The 20,965-nt window shown below is 33.1% G+C and overlaps 1 protein-coding gene across 1 annotated transcript; it reads left to right on the top strand.

The window, feature by feature from the left end:
* Positions 1-6,645: 6,645 nt before the first annotated feature.
* On the top strand, positions 6,646-11,352 carry LOC129005451 (protein takeout-like). Its single transcript, XM_054434338.1, has 4 exons — positions 6,646-6,698; positions 9,405-9,552; positions 10,093-10,226; positions 11,240-11,352. Exons 1-4 carry the CDS (start codon positions 6,662-6,664, stop codon positions 11,350-11,352), a joined length of 432 nt encoding a protein of 143 aa, XP_054290313.1. The 5' UTR covers positions 6,646-6,661.
* The last annotated feature ends 9,613 nt before the right edge of the window (positions 11,353-20,965 follow it).

Here is a 20,965-nt window from a genome sequence, read left to right as displayed (position 1 = left end):
GCTATGGATCGTTATTTTAATTTTAAGGGGAAAATGAAGCGACATGACCTTTTGATAAAGGTTTTACTGTACACTACACTATGTAATCAGATGTAAGGAAACTGCTTCAGATTGTAAGGGACCCTGTCTATATTGTATCTTTAATCAACGTATCTGACAACTGTTTTATGTATTTCAGAGAATTCTTCAAATAAGGAATGAGCTGTTGCCGTAGGTTCCATGGAAAGATAAAGACTCGGGACAGTTTTCTTTCTTGATGTGTCCACAGGCAAAAAACCATCCGTTTTAAAATCAGCGAGTAAAAATGTCCAATTGAAGAAAGACTTTGGTTATACGGTTATACTCATAATAACTGTAATAATTTATTGCTATTAGGAAACAAGTGATCTTAGTTGTTTCCGACATTCCTTACAAAAATGCAATTCAAGACTTGCTTTAAACTTATACGCACGAGGTATTTTTTAGTGAACTAATACTGTAGTCTACCAAAGCTTGACACAGTTTCAGATTCAAATTAGGTTACAAGTTACCTATCGAGATTGCACAATTCCTCGGATCCGAAGTGCAGGATATCAGAGTTACGTAACTTCTGTCCAATGGCTAATGCATTCACTTAACCTGTTTGACCACCATCGTGACCGACTACGAGCGTACCTTGAACCTTTTGGGTTACAACCTATATCATGCTTAGGAATTAGGATCATCGTGAATCGGATTCATACGAGTGCGACATTGCAGTGGTCTATGGAGGTGCTCCTTCAAGGACGAATTTCAATACTATCCCTTGCGTCGCCGACCTGAAGTTTAGAACCTTTCCAATGCGATAGATTAACTCTCTAAGGCTAATTTAGTACTTGCAGTTTCCAGTAAAGTTGGTGTTTTAAGTTCGCATTAAATAAATAATGCCAAAATGCAGATGATACGGAAAACGTTTGTAAAAAAGATTCTAGGTGACAGGCCTGGCAACAACTAGTAGTAACTTTTTCCAATGCGATGTGGATTTCCCATCTTAACGTGTGATTGGGGTTGTCTTTTATTGATATTTCATTCTGTGTTGGTTATTTCAGAATACTGTATTCTCAACCGTACAAATTTGTCTTGAAGTTGATAAACCGGCTTTAATCAATAAGCAATTCCGATCGCTTCCCAGGATTTTGAGATAGAATACCACGACCTCCTTACCTACGAGATTCTGAGCACCATTCTTGAAACACCCACCGTAGCAACCTAAGTATTTCCTTTCAAAATTGTGATAACTTCGCATTGCCATCCGATGTTTGGGCAGAAGTTGCACGCCAGGATGAAGTAACACGTCCACGAAGAGGGAGAGTAACTGGTTGTGTTATGCGGGAAGCAGAGAAAGTATGGGTCACCTGCACCAGTGGTCACCTTCTGCTTCCTTCATACTTCCTTGCAATTTAAGATTATTAGGCGCTACACGAGCCATGGGTAGAGAGAAGTAAGGTACAAAAGAGCCTGGTTTGTAAATTTGTGATTGGTTACTGCATTTGTTTGCAGTATGAACATGAGGCCAACGATGTCAGCAACGTCCACAATATCAAGGGTGCAAGTGAACAAGCGAGGGGAATAAGGATACTTCTAGTAGGCCAACCAATTTAGACTACTACCTTCCCTGTAGCAGCAAACCTAAAGTTACTTAAATTGGCTGTATACAAGGTGTTTCGAAACTCTCTCCCGACTTTTGGACCCAGTAGAACACATCCTGTGGGCCGCCTGTAGCCAAATTTGTATTCAGATATAGTTGAAAGAGTTTCATTGAGTGTGTTACCGTAAAAGGGCGTTTCATCACACATTTTTACTTTCCCCCTATACATAGGATATGGAGAAAGTGTTTTCGTAAAAATACAGTATTCGAGTTTGAGTTTTGATTGGATCCGTTTTGGGTTCCTGAACCCAAAAAGGTGGTTTTCGAAGTGACGCCTGTGCGTGTGTACATCAGAGCTCTATACTAACAGGATGGAGAGGTTTTTAAGTTATTCTTCGTGAAAAAAATTGCGGTCATTTTGAGTTTTTACATGGAACATTTCGAAATTTCTTTACAATGTTAGTTACACTAGCATTGAGATTCGTGCAAAATTACAAAGTTTAAGTATCACGATTATTAATCAAAACTATGTTTGAAGAATACAAAATACAAAGTCCTTGTAAGTAAATAATGACTTTTAGACGTTTTAAATGTGATACAGTATTTAAACTTTGTTTTGATCCCAGAAATAATACCTTAAGAGGTTGGTAGAAATGATACGAAAAACACGCTGTATAATCCTACTTTCCTAGTCTACACTATTGATTTGGTCTAGCCATGGTACTATGATCTTTTTGCACCAGAGTATCTTTGACTCTATGTTCTGCCGCGGGTGATCTTCTCATGAGTCTGTCCTAGTGACCAAAACCAGCCGACCTTGACTGCAGCAGGAGGTCGACCGCATCTCATAGTGAACGAAAAGTTAGGCTTCTTCACTGTAACAAAAACAACCAGCAGAAACAGTGAGTACTATGAATATCTTTAGTTTGTGTTATTTTGGGATAAGTATTAGCGAATTTCCCCTTTAATAAGCTATTATTATCGTATATCTCACGTGAATCTATGCACGATAACTCGAGCAAATCCGATTTTGATGAAATTTGGCACGACTTTATGTCAATCCGAACGAGTTCGTGGATCAAATTCATGGGATGAAAAGATGAAAATAAGGGGTTCCCTTTTTTGACACTGACTATTCATTTTTCAACCATTTTTTTAGCTAAAAACAAATAATTTATATTCAAGCTTTGTTGTTCATCTACGGAGAGACTTAAATGTTTTTATCACCATCTTATTTCTATAGAGTATAAGTAAACTGTTGTCAGTTGCTTAATGCTTCATTCAGGATATATTTTGATCGGGCCTTATTGATTATAGGCCGCCTCTATTTGCCTCTATTTCGCCTAACTGTTGAAACTACAGTTTGTGTCAGGTGGTTTTTGTGATTGTTTCTGTTCAGTAAATTAAAAGAAAAAAGTGTGAGTAAAGCTATAAACTGGGGTTTTCACAGTTTAAGTAGTGGTGGCCCTCTTCTGAAAAATACCCCTTTGATAAAGTTTTGAAAATTTATTCATTTTATAAGCTTTTGACATTTTATTAAAAGCACATTTTAGGCTACTGCCTTCCTGTAGCAGCAAACCTAATGTTATTTAAATGGGGTGTGACATAATTAAATTTGATTCGAAATTCAATTAGGCAGATTGAAATTCGCTTAGTCTGCAAGATTGCTGCAGAGGTGGTATTTTTCCTATGTATTTGACAAACTTAACATTTTTACAAAAACACATGTAATAATTGTGCTTAATTAGAATGAGATGACGATTTCGTGGATGTAGATATCGTGACGAAGAATCTAGCAACATTGTCAACCTACAAATTACACAAATGTTACACCAAACCGGTTGAAACTCTAGTTTAGTTGCCAACAATGAAGCAACCAGCTGTAAAAAACACGCCACATTTCTTCATCTTTCACAACCTGAAATCCCAATGTGAATTTTAACCTGAAAAGAGTTAAGTATTAAAAAAATATAATTTGAAATGAGTCGAAAACTAAAATGATTTTTTTGCGAAAATCTAGAGGTAATTAAACGTAATGTGTAAACCATTTAAGTTCGTCTTATGAAAAACATAATATTTATAATTGTGGTTAAATTATACAGATAAAATACTGAATAAAGCTCATTGATGAACTTCTTGATTTTTATATTTTTCAAATGCTGAAAGTCAAACCAATAAGAGAGTTTTTGTAAGGATTAGTATGTTTATATTTACACTTGTAGACTACAGCTACACTCTCACAGTTTTTAATTTATTAGATTCTACTTCGGATTATATTCGAAGTATCTTCTGGAAGTACCCACAAGGCCAATAAAAGTTTTTTTAAACAATATTTGGGCTATTGTTAACATTATAACTTTTCGGGAGATGACCTTGTCCATAGGTGTTTTACAAGAATAGTTTAAGCTCTCCAAAGGAATTTTCATGACTTGTAGCCACATAAAGTTGTCCAACGGAAAATTTATGAAAGGCAATATCCGGCTGGTAATATTCAACCCTCTCTATGAACTGACCCTGAGCTTTATTATTGACATAGCTAAAGCTGAAAAACACTAGTAATTGGGTTTTATGAATACCTGTAGGTTCCAGGAATACGACACAGGGTGTCCCGGAACTCTCTACCAACTTTTTCAGTTATTATTCCTGGACCAAAAAGTTGAAATAACTCAACCAACATTGATACCATGAATTATTTCGTTTTTATTTCCATCACAAATCAATTAACATAAGACAAAATCGTTATTATATCCTTTATCTGATATTTCAGTAGACCTGTATAATATCAGGGCTCAAATAGTTTTTCACCTTTTGTTTTGGGGTAAGAGAGCTATGTTTTATAAGCTGTAGGTTTACTGAGAGGTTTACTGAAATTGAAGCGTAAAACATCTTTATTGAAACATCACTATTAAGTGGTTGATTTTATTGCTACACTATGGTATGTTCTTGGATAATTTGGGTCTATTGACTTGATATGAGTAGGGTTTGAAAGTAGGTAGGCCTATGTCTAAACTTTAAAAAAAGTTTTATCTTTTTAAAACAAATCACACATTACAGTAGGTCTACTTAAACAACGTTCAGTGGTACCTATAACTGGAAATAGTATATTTCATAAAAATAGTAGAAAGTGAGTCATTACTTATTTGAGACCATGTTTGAAGTGCGAGATTTATCGATCACTTTTAATGGTCGAGATTATATATAGACCCACTTTCACTCGTGTTTTGAACGTTACTTTTCGCTACACTACAAAGAATAATTATTTTCTTCATTACAAAACTCGTAGCATTTTTTTGGGGTTTCCTTTGATTCAAAGTAATTATTTACTTTAGTTGTTGGATATTGAAACAGTTGATAAACAATAGCAAATATTTGTTTGTTTACGTAGGCAAAATCCGAAAAAGATAGTAAACATTCTTTTCCTACAGTTACCTAACAATGTACATGTTCTCTCACTGATTTGAGAAAGCAAAGTGGCCAATTCGCTCATCAGTGAGACAATGTTTCACTCTAATTACTTTGTCTCACTCCAGATTTGCAACGTGAAGGCACGAAATAGTGAGCGCGTAACATGCAGACAAGTTCGTATGCGCGCAAAATACGTTGGCAGTACTGGCTGTAAATTAGCTGGTCAGCTGTTGCACTGTTGTATCATTAAATGTCATATTAAAAGTTAACTTCTGTGTAAAAATATGCTACGTTTCTTTACAAATTTATATGTTTTATGGTAACTGTAGGAAAAATATAATGTTCAACTCGAGTGCAAAGTGCAATTGCCTCACTCGAGAAACCATTCCTCACTCGCTCACTTTGCTCACTAGTTGCACAAATAACTATTTGCCATAGTAGAAAATTTAATGATGGATTTTCGCAGGTGATAAACATGCAACGAAAACAGGTCATTGCACATTCGAGTAGTTCTAGCGAAAATGGAATTTTAGACCCTTGCGATATGTTTTGGAAAGTTAAAATACTTCAAATTGAAAACAAACAAAATGAACAGCTGATTTCAATATCATTATTCCATAAGGCAATCAACACTGAAGACTCATTTACAGCATAGGGAACTCCCAACCTAATATTAGCTTAGTCTGCCACTTAAATGACAATAGCATAACTTTGAATTAAATGATACTATTACAAATAAACTAAATATCCTTTTGTGGTGGGAGTTATAAGCCAATACAGTCTAACGAGGAATCTTATCCTATTCTGATTTCTATAATTTTTTCAGTTGGAAATATTTATAGGATAGAAGTTCTACTTCTATAACACATAACAACTTGATGTAACAACTTAGATCGGCTACGAGCTGCTCCAAAAATAAAGGAGTGAAAGCTCTATATATATATTCAAACTACTATATATATTCTACTATATATATATATGTATATATATATTTATATACTATGTATATTCTGTATAACAGTTTGTATTTTTTCAGATTATGGACCTTTTGAGACAAACAGTATTATTGTTCCTTCTTACGTTACCAAGTTTTTACTGTAAAACAAGTAAGTAGAAAAATCTGTACTGGAAAAAAACTAATTACTACGAGTATTATAACCGAAGGCGGTATGGATCATAAACAAACAAATGACGTAACTGGCCCGAATAACATTAACATTAACATATGGTTTAGACAGTTCCAGCAAGTAAAAGAATGTTTACTTGCGGGTCAGTAACATCAAATGTTTATGCTTATATGCCATATCTGTTTTAGCTTTGTGCTAATGTTATTGTACGATAAATTCTAGATCAGTATTAAGAATAAAAAAAAAAAAAAAAAAAAACTACTCACAACTAACACCTTTGACTATCAATACAACATTAAAAACTATGCTAACACATTAAAAAAACACCACCCCTCAAATACCAAAATACACAAATCCATTATATTTGTTATTTGTGTATACCACTTCAGATAAGTTTCTTTAGTTGTTAGAATTATGAACTATTTCATACACGTTGATTTAGTCATAAGCTAACAGGTTTTTGTGTTTTCAAACAGATTGCAGACGAAGCGAACCACAATTCAACAATTGTGTTGAAAATCAAATGAACTCGATGAAATCAAAATCGTTTGTCAAAAAGGGTAAGCTTTCTAGTTTAATTTAATAAACAGTGAGAAAATAAATGCTCTAAGTTTCATTTCCATTATTTAATATTTTTATTTTTTTGCCTCTATACAGTCGAGTTTGAGTACTTGACCTAGTAAAGATATTTTTTGGAGTAGAATGTCTGAGTATAAGATTAATTGACTGCCAAACGACTTTCAAACGCCCTCATACAACTCAAATTCAATCAGACAATTGCCAAAGTGCGAACAGTGGTTATTTCAGTTTTGTAGCTTTTGGCGGTTTTGGTTTATATTAAAGTACCATACCTCACATTGGTATCAGTCTTTCAAAACAACTCCCTGACTCTATTTAACAATCCGAAAAATAAAATAATACCTATATCGTTTGGCTTTATGATGATTTGTATTTCTTACGAAGTATTTAGATAATTATTTGAAATAGTTCGTTTATGTGCCGAATATTTTTATTTATTTCTAGACAAATCTAAAACTACGGTAAATTATTAATTGTATTTTTAAGGAATTTCCCATAGGAAATAAGGTATACCGTAGTACTCGTGGTTAGACCTGGACCCGGGACAGATTTACTTTTTCGGTCCCTACTCCCTAGAGGCTAAATACACTAACCTTCAAATTAAAGAATTTAGTCAGCTGTTTCATCTAAAAAAGTTGTGATTTATCAACTATCGTGTAAACATTGTCCAAAAGATTACATTGGCCAGACTTCAAACTCTTTAAGAGTTCGAATGACAGGTCATCGTCTTGATGTGGTACATGAAGACAAAAGAAAACCAATCTATAATCATGCCGCTCACCACAACCAAAATTTTGAAGGCTGCTATACCCTTAAAGCCTTTCACAAAGTAAACCCACATCAAAACCCTAAATGCAACCAACTGGTTTTAAGAAATTCTGAATTGGCTCACCTGTTGGTACTGAAAACAAAGTTCCCCTCTGGTTTAAATTTAAGATAGTAAAAAAGTAATTTAACTCAGCTGAATTTTAATTTTCTTTTAGGCTGATTTTATTATTTTCTTTGATCTGTACTCAATCATATGTTCTCAAAATTCAACTACAGTATTTGTAAACAGTTCATATTTATTTGGTTTGTTCATCTATACATTTTTCATTCTCTTTGCTTGAAAACGTTTGTATTAAACGAAAATTTGCAATGTTTCATGTTTCATTCATCATAAACTCTATCAAGATCTCCTAAAGAATATATATATAAAGGAAAACTCAACAGTGATAAACTGAATACCTATGTAAAGATTATTTATTGATATATTTACTGACTAAAGATATATATACTACTACTATTGATATATTTACTGACTAAGGATATATATACTACTACTACTGGGTTATGTTCAACCATTCCAGTCCATGAATTACATCAAATCAGGTCAATTAACTTGATTGTGTGTTATGTGTGTTGAATATATGTATTCTGGGTTGAAATCATTAGCAAAACTACTCAGTCGGATCAAGTGTAATTCTTAGACTTGTTTTGGAAAAGGCATTCCACAAAACAGTGTTAAAGAGGTATTAAAATTCGTATTGGTAATTTTGCAGTATCTGAAATTGTAAAATGAAACAAAGATTTTACAAAAGACTGTTGTACTGTACTTAGTTTAATTTATCTCGAAAGATAGCTGGATATTTTAAACTAGAATCTAACATATTAGGTGCGTAATCATTATTTTTATCAGTTTTAAATCAAGGATGTTAAAAATTTAGGAATGTATTGAGTGTATGTATCAAATGAAACCAAATCTATCTATAAGATCTATTTTAAGGCATATGGGGTTCTACTCGTATTTACTTCCTTATTTAATAACTATTTCTTATCTCTATTAAACATTTTTAAACTTTTTGTCACTTAGGTATGGACGAGACTGGATTCTAAGTTCGAGACGAGACTATATATCTCATTACCATCGGTAATCCTTCGTTTGAGCATTTGCACAATGGTTAATAAATAACAATAAAGCCCTATTATAACAACAACTTTAGTACAATAACTATTTGTTACAAAGGTTGATTCAAAAAGAGTGTAGAAAATAACAAAAGCTTACAGGAACTTAAATAGTTATGGAAATCTTAAAAAAGAAAAACAATTAAATAAGACATCTTAAATGAAAAACTGGAACATGCACACCACAACTGCATCACATCAAAATAGTCTAAAACAGACTAGAAAATTGAAGTACTCCTGATATCATATACAGTAATATCCGGTATGGACGGGACCAGGGTCATAACATATAAACGAATTACCAGATGAACTGATTTTACCGTTTAAGATGTACACAGTTACAAACGCCTTCAGAAAGTCTCTGCAATAGCCGTGCAATACAGGAGCGTGTTGGTGATGCGTTTCCTTTGGGAAGGCGTTTTTTATAATCCCGTCTCGAAAAAGTGTCTCAGCAAAGTCAATCTCGCTCGAACTCACAATATTTTTTTAACCTAGCAAATTTCTCGAAAATTTGAGACCCCTACTTCACTTAAATTATCAATTGTGTTTATGGTTAGCCTATGTTGCCTTACACCCCCCACAGATCTTACAACTTATTCCACCTCTTACCATAGCTATTCTCTGATTATTCATTGTGCTATGTTCAGTAAACCATGTCAAAATGTTGTTTGTATACTAAAATTAATCTGCGAAATTTTTAAAACATTACAATTGACTTACACTAGAATGTTTCTGTTTCTCAGGCCTGCCTAGCCTCAAGATTGGACCCTTGGACCCCTTGTTTGTACCAAAGATACGACTACGCCAAGGCAGTGGACCTGTATCTCTGGACCTCACGTCTACTGACCAAATCTTCAAAGGGATTGTCAACTACAGAATAACCTCTGCCAAGTAACATAAAATCCTTCCCAATCAAAATAACTTTTTTAAATACGCTTTTTAACATGTGCACAATGGTGTCAGTTACATTTAAAAATACCCCCGCCGCAGCAAACCTGCCAACTAAGCGAATTTCCATTTTGATTCCATTTGATTTTCAATTAAATCTATTTGAATACCATTAGGGTTAAGAAGTGCCTAGGTTTGCTGCTAAAAGGAAACTAACTAAGTGTGTTTTTTGTAAAATATCAATAGCTTAGAATAAAATAAATAAATTTGCCAATTTTGATCAAAACATATCCATAAACAAGCAAACTGCAACATTTTACAATATTCTCCTTAGGAATAACATGGGATTAATTTTTTTTTTTAATTTACTTCGTAACCAATAACCGTACAAAACACTTTGATATACTAAATTATTTGTTTTTAAGCTCTTTCAAAATTTCTGGAGATCAGTTAGATCAGTTAATTTTTTGTTTTTAAAATCCGCTTCTAAATTTACTGTACCAATAGACCACATCAAAGTAAGGGTATATTTCCTTGTTTCAGGATTGATCTGAAGAATTACAAGATGGAGTTTACAGTTACCTTACCTTGGCTCTATGTCGGAGGAAAAACTAAAATGGAAGGGAGGATATTAGCTTTTCCAATAAACGGATATGGTGACAGTTGGAGTAACTATAGTGAGTATGGTTGTAATTTTACCGTAATCAAATTAGGAAAATAGTAAGTAATGGAGTAATTTAGGGAATCTCCAAGATAGCCTATCTTTTTCTTCTCTAAATGGTTATAATGGGTCCCAAACACTTATAGGTGGTATAAGCTACCCAAACTGGCTGGGTAGCTGAGTGGTTATAGTGCTCGCCTACTAATCAAAAGGATCGATCCTGGGAAAGGTCAGTAGCTTTTTGATGGCTCGAAATTGGACCCAGCTGTTCCTGGTCATTGGGCTTTAAATAAATGATCCTGGCTAAAGTAACAGGTGATCTTAGTCAGTAACAAAGCTACACAGATCATCTCACACCATTCTACACTCATCCTTCACTCATATTTGGGTTAAAATACGCACCTAAGTGACGTCCCCATCTTAATGATTGATAATTGAATTGAATTGAGGTTTGCTAAAAATAAGATTTAATCCGATAAATAAAATACTGGGTGTCTTTATGATTATAATAGAACAAAATTTTGAATAATGTACCGGTAGTGTATCTTATTATAGATTTTGTATTTGACATCACTTTTAAAACGCCATCACAACTAGTCCACATGAAAAGTAAGAAATCAAAGAAACTAAATCTCTAAATGGTTTACCAAATTTAGTATTTGACCTAGAGGATCTAACCAGAAGCAATTTTTGGCTGCACTTTAGTATAACTCCTACACTAATTCGAATGATAAATATCGATGTATAGATTATTCGATGTATCGATTATTTCATTCGGTTAGTTAGGTTATGTTAACCTAACCATTTGATGGACCTAACCACCGAAAGAAATAATCGATATATCGATTGATATATTCATTCGAATGAGTGAAGGACAGATACTAAAGTGCAGCCCAATTTTTATACCTTTGACCTTGAAGACAAATAAATGTTGTACTGTGCAATAATCATTTAAGTTTCCAGAACACTTGTAAGGCCAGTAAATATTTGTAAACTTTTTTAAGTATTAACCAAAGTGTGAACTTCTAGCAATGGTGTCGGGGAAAGCGATTCTAAAAGGACATCCTGTAGAAATGGAAGGAAAGGAGTTCTTTAGACTGGACACAGTCAAATTTGACATGGCAGTAAAACAGTACAGATGAGCGGTCTTTTTGATGGGAATGAGGAGTTAGGTAAGGTTGGTTAACACAGGCACAGTGTTGAGTATACCTGGGTAGACTTCCGTATCTGTTGGCACAAACAACCGAATGAAAATATCAATAGATCGATTGTTCGATATTTCCATTCGGTTGTTGGTATTAATAGGTACGGAAGTCCAACAGATACCTGGTTCTAATTTTTAATTTTAATTTCTCTCCCTACCCTACTCTATACTCTTATATGAGCAATGTTTGCTTATGTATGGAATGCTTGATTGCATGCTTGTATATTTGCACTAAGATCTCGAAAACGGCTTCGACGATTTCCTTCAAATGTTATAAATTATTTATATCTGGCCTAAAAACGTAAATGCCAACAAAAATCTTATTACGTAACAAAATAAAATTGAAAGTTAACATGTTTAACATGGGCCTTGTGGGTTGCTAAGAAACCGAGTTGGTTGAACCAAATAACAAGGAAATACCCCCGCCGCAGCAAACCTGCAGACTTAGCGAATTTCCATTTGCCTGATTGGATTTAAACTAAAATGTCTCCTTAAAAATATCACATTTATTCCCTATTTAAACAGAATTAGTTTAATGAGTGCTTAGGTTTGCTGCAACAGGGAGGGTAAAAAAGTTTTTTTTTCATGTAAAATGTTAAAAGGTACTGTGGTTTAGTAAGAAATTAATGTATTTTCCAAATTTGATCAAAATATGTTCATAAACAAGCAAACTACAACAGTTGACTTATCCTCCATAAGAATAACATGGGAATTTTAAAATTACAATTTTTTTTAATTTTCTCCGTAACAATTAGGCGCATAATAACGCTTCAATATACTAAATTATTTGTTTTTTTAAGCTCTACAAAATGGTTTAAAAATAAATTGTGAAATTTTGTGTTTTTAGGGTCAAAAATGGGAAAAACCTATTTTTACCCCATAAAACCCCCCTTTAAAACCCCGTTCCCATAGTCCGATCATGCTGGTTCGCGAACTCATTCAAGTTTATCCCGCCTTACACCTTCAAACCAAATTTTATCAAAATCGGACAAAAATTACTCAAGTTATCGTGCGGATGGACATATATATATATATATATATATATATATATAAATTTGAACGAATGGTGTTTTTGGCCTCTTGGGACATCAAAATGAAAAAGTAAATCGGTCCCGGGCCTAAGTCTAACCATGAGACCTACGGTAATAGCTACTTCCCTATAGGAAAATTCGCTAAAAGTAAACAAAAGACTTTATTGTAACATGTGTTTATATTAAGCCATCCACAGTATACTAGCAAACTACAAAATACAGTACAAAAGGAAAAAAATTATAGAATTCAGGTTTTGGATGGATATAATATGTACACTAAAGTAGGTATGATAAATTACTAAAACGTTAGCAGTTTAAGGGGAAGGTACTGGGTTCCCCCACCACTTTGTTTGCTTAATGTTAACAAATAAACTGATCAGCTGTTGGCTGTTATTTCAAAGTTTAGTGTGAGATGGAGGAGATGGAATCGCTTTCCCTCAAACAGCCTACATTTTGTTAACAGAGTATAGTAAGTTTAATGAGTTATTGTACCAAGTGCTGAACATACAGGTATGGTACGTGTAAATCTACCTGAAAATGGTTGCTATGGAACCAAAGTACTGATTCCATAATACCCAATCCATACCTAAACAGGCTACCTACCCAGTTGGTACAAAACTCAGATTTGAATGAAGATGATATCTTTATCCTTACACACGTTTATATTATTCAACATAATTAATTTATCTTGTATTTTCAGCAACAGCTATGAACAACCTTATGAGCAACAACTGGGAGATTATATTTCTAGAGTTGAAGCCGGTGATTGACCAAACTGTAGAGGAACTTATAAAAGACACAGCTGTAAAACTCTTTAACTACTACAGCCTGGATGAGCTATTCCCAAAATGATTGTGATAGAAGTTTTAATTGTTGTGGAAACATATGTTACTAAAATGTATGTTAAACCTCTTACTGTATATGGGCAAATAAATTAAAATTAAAGTAACTTTCTATTTGTAGCTTAATGTACAATCACTTCTCATTATGAAAAAAGGTATGTAAAATTAATTTTATTTATTCATTTCTGTATAAAAAGATGTTTGATTGCCGGTGTAAAATTGTATTTGTAAATAATTATTAAATTGTTCCCTGTTCCCTAGTATTAACATTAAATAGTTTTTACTAATCAGGCCAGTGACATGATTTGTTTATGTTTATGATCCACCATCTACCTTTATGCATGTAGTCATAAATAAGTTGATAATCTATCAGCACTCAAAGGTTGTTAATTTTAAAGCCATGAAACCCTTTAATAAACTAGTGAATCTTAAATAAAAATAAAATCAAATAATACGAGCTGTTAGCCCGTCCTACGTACGGGAATCGAGTAGTCCATATATATACAGTAATATATACACTATACAGTATATACAGTAATAGTGTGACTTTTACTAATTAATTCAAGCATAGTTTAAGCGGATCAAAATTTATAGTGAAGAAAAAGCTGCCAAGATGAATTAAAACATGTGATCATTGTTATTTTACCAACATTTACTCAAAAAGTCGAGTAGTAAAATCATTTTTATAAGCATTCTTTTGAAGATTAGTGAGCTTCGATTCGTATACACCAACGGTTAGTCAAAGATCTTACTTATTTCCTATAATCAATGACAAAATCACACTAACCTCATAGTTCTATATAATATGTTTTTATTCAACCAGCTGTTAGTTATAACAAATTATATTTAACTAAAATAAACTAAATCTATCTATATAAATAAAATTAGAGTTTTTTCTGTACATTGCTAAGAATCGTAAACTTTTAGGTTATTTTTACGTTTTATACATTAAAGAAACCGAAACAAGTCTCATCTAAATTTCTGTCTGTCTGTCTTCCTGTCTGTCACGGCCCAAGAGCCATTTTACGCGGCCTACTCCTGAAAAACGAGAGTTTCTATCAAGTTCCAAATCATTTTAATGTATTCACTGGATTGACGAGATTGTCTTTAGCCATTAAAATATGGCGTCACTACTTTGTAAATAAAATGACAGACGTTTAAAAACCCAATTTTGTGCGAATTTTTGTAAAGTTTTCTCCCAATGTTTATCACATATTCATCTATGAAATAACGAACAGCTGTTCGAATCAAGATTATTTCTTCTAGCTGTCACTGATATGTTTACATTGAATGTTGTTTACAAATACCGCAACCATTTCCGATCACGTTTTGAAAGCAAGTGGAAACCAAGTAAGATTAAAAACGTTTTTCCTCACATAACGGATTTAATTAATCGCAAGTGCTATAATTTGTAGGGTAACCGTAAATGAAAATAGAGATTCTTTGTGTATAAAATTGTTCTTGAGTTTTGATAACCGGGGAAAAGACCTTGAATCAGTGTTGTATATGGCTGGGAAACTTTCATTTTTTAAATGAGCGTTTTCAGTCGAGACTCGGCACACGACCGACGCGCGTCTACATGTCCATAGTAAAAATAAAAGTAGGCCTACCGTGTATTTATGTTTTATTCGTCATGTGTATAATAGTGTACAGTTCGTGTATGTGTTTCAAAAACTCCAAGACGCACCTAATGGGGAAGCTCAAGACCTTATATTAGGACTGATGATAGCGATTTAATTTCGCCGAAATGCATCTCCTGTAATAGGATACATTAGGATAGACCGGCGGACACAGGTAATTTAACCTTTTATTGATTGTCATACCGATCCGGAACAACAACAACAACATAAAATGAAGTTATGTATCCAGTCAAAAGTTACCCTGTACCCTGAAGTTTGGCCAGGATATCTGAAAATATGCAAACCAACTGCTGTTCTTTATACTGTATATAAGAAGGTTTCAACTGAATACTATAAGATCCCCGTGCGTAGAACGGCTACACAGCTAGTAAATAAATAAAATAAACTAAAATTTTCTTCAGGACTTTGGTGAGTAAATATTTTTGTCCTTATATAAGCACATTCGGTTTTAAGCAAAACCAAAACTCTGAGAAAATCAGGTCTCAAAACCGGAAAACCAAATGTCCTTCTACAAGTACATCTGATCTCAGGAGGCTAAGACTCCTAAAATAATAAATTAGAACATCTAGTATTGTACTATGTATATTTAAATAAACTATCATCCTCTTACCGAATAAATGAACGTATCAATGATTATAGCACTACACATAGTATAAATAAGGCAATTCTACATTTGCCTTTTCAATTTCGTCCAAATGCTGAATTTGCGTCAAAAACGCTGAATGTTTACAGCTGTTACGTTAAGCAAATAATGGTATTATACCAAAAGCTAGAGTACGCCAAACTAAAGTTATGGCTTCAACATTCCCTAGTTCTCAAAATCATCATTCTCTAAACACAAAAATCATGAAAATCCGTCAAGTGGTTGATTCAGAATCGTGAAATAAAAAAAAACCCTGGCACGTTTTAATATATAGGCATTGACTATACAGGGTTGCTGGTCATCAGTGTGACAAAATTTTTTTGGCGTAAGTACAAAGTAAATGCAGTGTAATGATACATATAAAAGGTTCCAAGTCCAAAAATTAGCTTCCCAAAGAATTATTTTACTATGTTTTTCAAAAATAACTACCTATGTTTTCCAACCTAATATAGCTATTTCTCAATTACCTGTAAATGGATTTGAGTAGACACTGTCATTTTCGTGTTCTACATTAAATTTTGAATAAGAATAATAGAAAATGACGGGGATCAGTTGTAAAACCTCCATTGTAAATAGATTCAAAGATAAAAATTAAGATGTTTGATAAAAATTAAAAAAAAGATTGGTCTATTGTATTTGTTCACACCCTGTATACCAGAAAGTGTCCGAATATGTTAAAAACTGCGCCATTTTATTAGCTTTTCAACCATATGCTACACTATTGAGGTTTAGATATTTTGTTGTTTGTTTTAGTGGTTTGAATACCAGAAAACAGGGTGTCTTTAACATTTAAAACATAGAAAGCCGGCATGTATTAAGCAAAAGTTGTATTTTTTTCAGCTTGAACAGTAAAAACAGTAAAAAAGTTCTCTGTTTTCTGGTATTCAAACCACTAAAACAAACAACAGAATATCTAAACCTCAATAGTGTATCATATGGTTATAAAGCTTATAAAATGGCGCAGTCTTTAACATATTCGGACACTTTTTTGCATACAGGGTGTGAACAAATAAAATAGACCAATGTTTTTTTAAACTTTTATCAAACATCTTAATTTTTATCTTTGAATCTATTTACAATGGAGTTCTTACAACTGATCCTCCGTCATTTTCTATTATTCTTATTCAAAATTTAATGTAGAACACGAAAATGACATTGTCTACTCAAATCCATTTACTGGTAATTGAGAAATAGCTGTATTAAGTTTGAAAACATAGTTATTTTTTAAAAACATAAAATAATTCTTTGGGAAGCTAATTTTTGGACTTGGAACCTTTTATATGCATCATTACACTGCATTTACTTTGTACTTACGCCAAAAAATGTTGTCACACTGATGACCAGCCACCCTGTATATAGGATTCAAAGTGAAAACAGCGTTCTGTCTTCATTCATATTGCACGCCTCTGCAACCTACCGGATCCCAGTAGAACTAATTTGTCGGTAATGCAGATTACAAACTAGATTTTCACCAATAAAACCGTATAAATTTACAGCGGAAATTAATAAAATTTGATTTTTAAGAACATTTTATGTAAAATAAGTGCAAAACAGAAAGTTGTATAGACCTTAACATTTTTTTAAGCTCATGAGGACAGTTAAAAACACTTGGTTCTCGTACGGAACAAGTAGAATCATCAGAGTATATATAAGCTAGAGACAGCTTAGTGCCAATGGGTGGACCGATGCTTCTAAGTGTCAACAAGCTTCAGCTGGCGATGCTAGCAAATTAAAATTCAAATCTCATCATTTCTCCGATGAGATTGCGAGGCGGGCCCGTCTCTCCCTTACACTTCAGAAGCGGACTTTGTTCACCTTTTGCTACCTATTATTGCCATTGACTATATATACATACCTATGTTTTTAGTACCATAGATTAAACACACTCCCTTAAGGGAGTATCTATGCTATTACATTACCCACCACGTTGCCATATTATGTGTACATGGCCTGATTATTACACAATTTTACAACCAAGATCTTTTCACGTGATTCACCGCCGTTTAAACTGTGCCTGGGGATCGATTTTATCATGTTAGTATTTTTTCTATCACAATAACATATTAACATTTGTTGGGTATTTTTACGAAACGTAATGCAGGGTTGGATAAATTACTATTGTTTAAATGCACGACAGTCTTTCGAATTGCATTATTTTACTATTATTCTTTTATTATTATTATTATTATATATAGATTATCGAAGTTAATAATTAATCCGTTTATCGTCCAGAAAGCGAGTCTGGGCAGTTGTCGAAGATCGCCCTGTCCATTTATTGCCAAGTGATAAGAACAAGATTCCAGACGTAAAGGATACATTGAGTATGCGGCACATGTTCTTTACCAACGACATTTTAAATAGTGGTGAAAACAGTGCCAATTACGGTGATACATTTATCGAAAAGAGACACAAAAATGTGAACCTAATTATTAAAACGGCAAGGCGAACCGACTGAGCCAATGACTCACCATTCATAACCAGTCCAAAGTATTATAATCGTTTTGTCAAGATTCGACACAAAAGCCTTGATTTACAAATCAAATATGTGCTAAATTAAATATTAAACATACGCAAATGAAATATACGCAACCCCCTAAATCATAGTCATGCAAAATCAAATATTTAAAAATTAATAAAGCTTTACAAAATTAGTTTCCATTTAGTGAACACCCGTCCCTTAAGAAAGTAAACAAACTTTACAAATAAGGTGTCATGGGTCAAAATAGAAACAAAATAAAAAATAACATTCTTTCCCAACAACACCTAATTACCTACATAATCCATTTGTAGTTTTAGTTAAAAAATAATAAATTTATAACTAACACAACTACGGTTTCAAAATGACGGCCTTTTTATTTGTATAACCTAAATGATTAAAAACTGGCTATTATACAGGGTGATTGGTACTCAGTGTGACAAAAATTTTTTGGTGTAAGTACAAAGTAAATGCAGTGTGATGATGCATATAAAAGGTTCCAAGTCTAAAAATTAGCTTCCCAAAGAATTATTTTATGTTTTTCAAAAATAAATATGTTTTTAAACTTAATACAACTATTTCTCAATTACCTGTAAATGGATTTGAGTAGATAATGGCATTTTCGTGTTCTACATTAAATTTTGAATAATAATAATGGAAAATGACGGGGATCAGTTGTAAAAACTCCACTGTAAATAAATGCAAAGAGAAAAATTAAGATGTTTGATAATAATTTAAAAAAAAACTTTGGTCTATTGCATTTGTTTACATCCTGTATACAAGAAAGTGTCGGAACATGTTAAAACTGTGCAGTTTTATAAGCTTTCCAACCATATGCTACACCATTGAACTGTATGTCTGCTTATGTACGCTTTAGTGGTTTGAAGAGTACAAAGCATGGTGTCTTCAACATTTAAAACATAGAAAGTCGGCATGTATTAAGCAAAAGTTGTATTTTTGTTTCAGCTTGAACAGTATAAACAGTAAAAAAGTTCTCTGTTTTCTGGTATTCAAACCACTAAAACAAACAAAAAATATCTAAACCTCAATAGTGTAGCATATGGTTGGAAAGCTTATAAAATGGCGCGAACCAGCATGATAGGATGATGGGAACGGGGTTTTACGGGGGGTTTTATTGGGTAAAAAATGGGTTTTCTCGTTTTTGACCCTAAAAACATAAAATTTCCCAATTTCTCTTTAGGCCTAAACCTTTTTTAAGAGGTTAAAAACATTAATTTAGTATATCAAAGTGTTTTTGTACAGTTATTTGTAACGGATAAAATAAAAAAAAATTTAAATTTAAAATCCCCATGTTATTTATGGAGAATATTGCAAAATGAGGTAGTTTGCTTGTGTATGGATATATTTTTATCAAAATTTTGCCCATTTTAAATTTATACCATAGATAAAACATACTCCCTTAGTTTATACTAAGCTGTTAATATTTTACAAAAAACACACTTAAGTTTCCTGGTAGCATCAAACCTAGGTACTCGTTAAACCAAATGTTATTTTTCATATAGATTTAATTGAAAATAATTCAGCCAAATGGAAATTCACTCGTCTGCAGTTTTGCTGCAGTGGGGGTAGTCTATTTATCATCAAAACAACAGTTTTTCCTATTTTGATAACGTGTAAAATTTCCAACCCCAGACGAAGTCATTGACCTTGTAATGCAGAAACATGTGGCCTCTCATGTACGACCTGCAGACGACCTTGTCAAGGTCAAGGACGATTAGTGACCTTGAATCTGTCACGTAAATCTTTGGTCTACCAGGTCACATATGTCTAAACGTGTGCAAAAGACGTAACACTTTGTCGTGTGTACTGTATATGTTGAAATAGTTAGTCTCTAGGTCATACGTACTTAAATCAATGTATTTCTAGAACCTTGAAGAAGGTATAGTTTACTTTTACAAAGGTTGTAGCACAGACAAATAATGTTCCTCTATGCTTTACACATGCTTAAGAAAAATGTGATTCAATCACAGTCTTCCGGATCATTTTTGCCTTAATACTCCGCACGAATACTAGAAAAATACCGGTATGGGTCATAAACATAACCAAATGACGTTTTTGGTATAATAAACATTATTTAACTTAACATTGCTTAAATGGCACTGCCAAAACATATGTTCAATGCTATTAGTATATGATTCGGGCCAACAACGTCATTTGTTTATGTTTATGATCCATACCGGTATTTTTCTAGTAATCGTGATATTCCGTATACTTTCACTTTTTATGTATTGATACTGAGGTCAAATCGTTGAAAAAAAGAATAAACAAAAATTAAAATGTTGGGATGGGTCTGGCTGGCCACACTCGCCGGAAAAGTATTGTATTTTTAAACCTTAACACAAGCTATCTACATTAGAAGTTTTGCATATTTTTATACAGTACTGTATTATGAAAGGAAATTCAGTAGCTTTTTGATGGTTCGAAACTGAACCCAACTGTTCCTGATCATCAGACTTTAAATAATGATCCTGACTGATGAAACAGCTGATCTTAGTCAGTAACAAAGCTACACAGATCTCACACCATTCTACACTCATTTACCCCTTCATATTTGGGTTGAAATACGTACATTGGTTGGTGTCTCCTAAAACTACCTAAAAATACCTAAAATCTAATTTGACGTTACTCTAATATTATTTTATCAAATTTGATGTTGACAAGCGAAATGCTATTTGTTTTATTAGATTTTTAAATATTTCCTTAAAGATGACAGATTTATTCTGCATTTAAATAACATTATGTTTAAAGTATACTTGTGTTACGAGTTATGCGTGATGGAAAGTCTTTACAGTAAAAACATCGCACTTTTACTATAACACACGATTAAAATTTAAACAAAATAATGAAGAAAAAGGAACATTGTCGCTACAGTGACGACAAACTTCGTGGACTGAAACC

Source organism: Macrosteles quadrilineatus, unplaced genomic scaffold (genome assembly GCF_028750875.1).
Source record: "Macrosteles quadrilineatus isolate MER2022 unplaced genomic scaffold, UCM_ALF_1.0 Scaffold_21__1_contigs__length_2333173, whole genome shotgun sequence".
Classification (NCBI taxonomy): domain Eukaryota; kingdom Metazoa; phylum Arthropoda; class Insecta; order Hemiptera; family Cicadellidae; genus Macrosteles; species Macrosteles quadrilineatus.
Note: the sequence above shows the minus strand (reverse complement) of the source record. Positions and strands in the feature narration are given on the sequence as shown.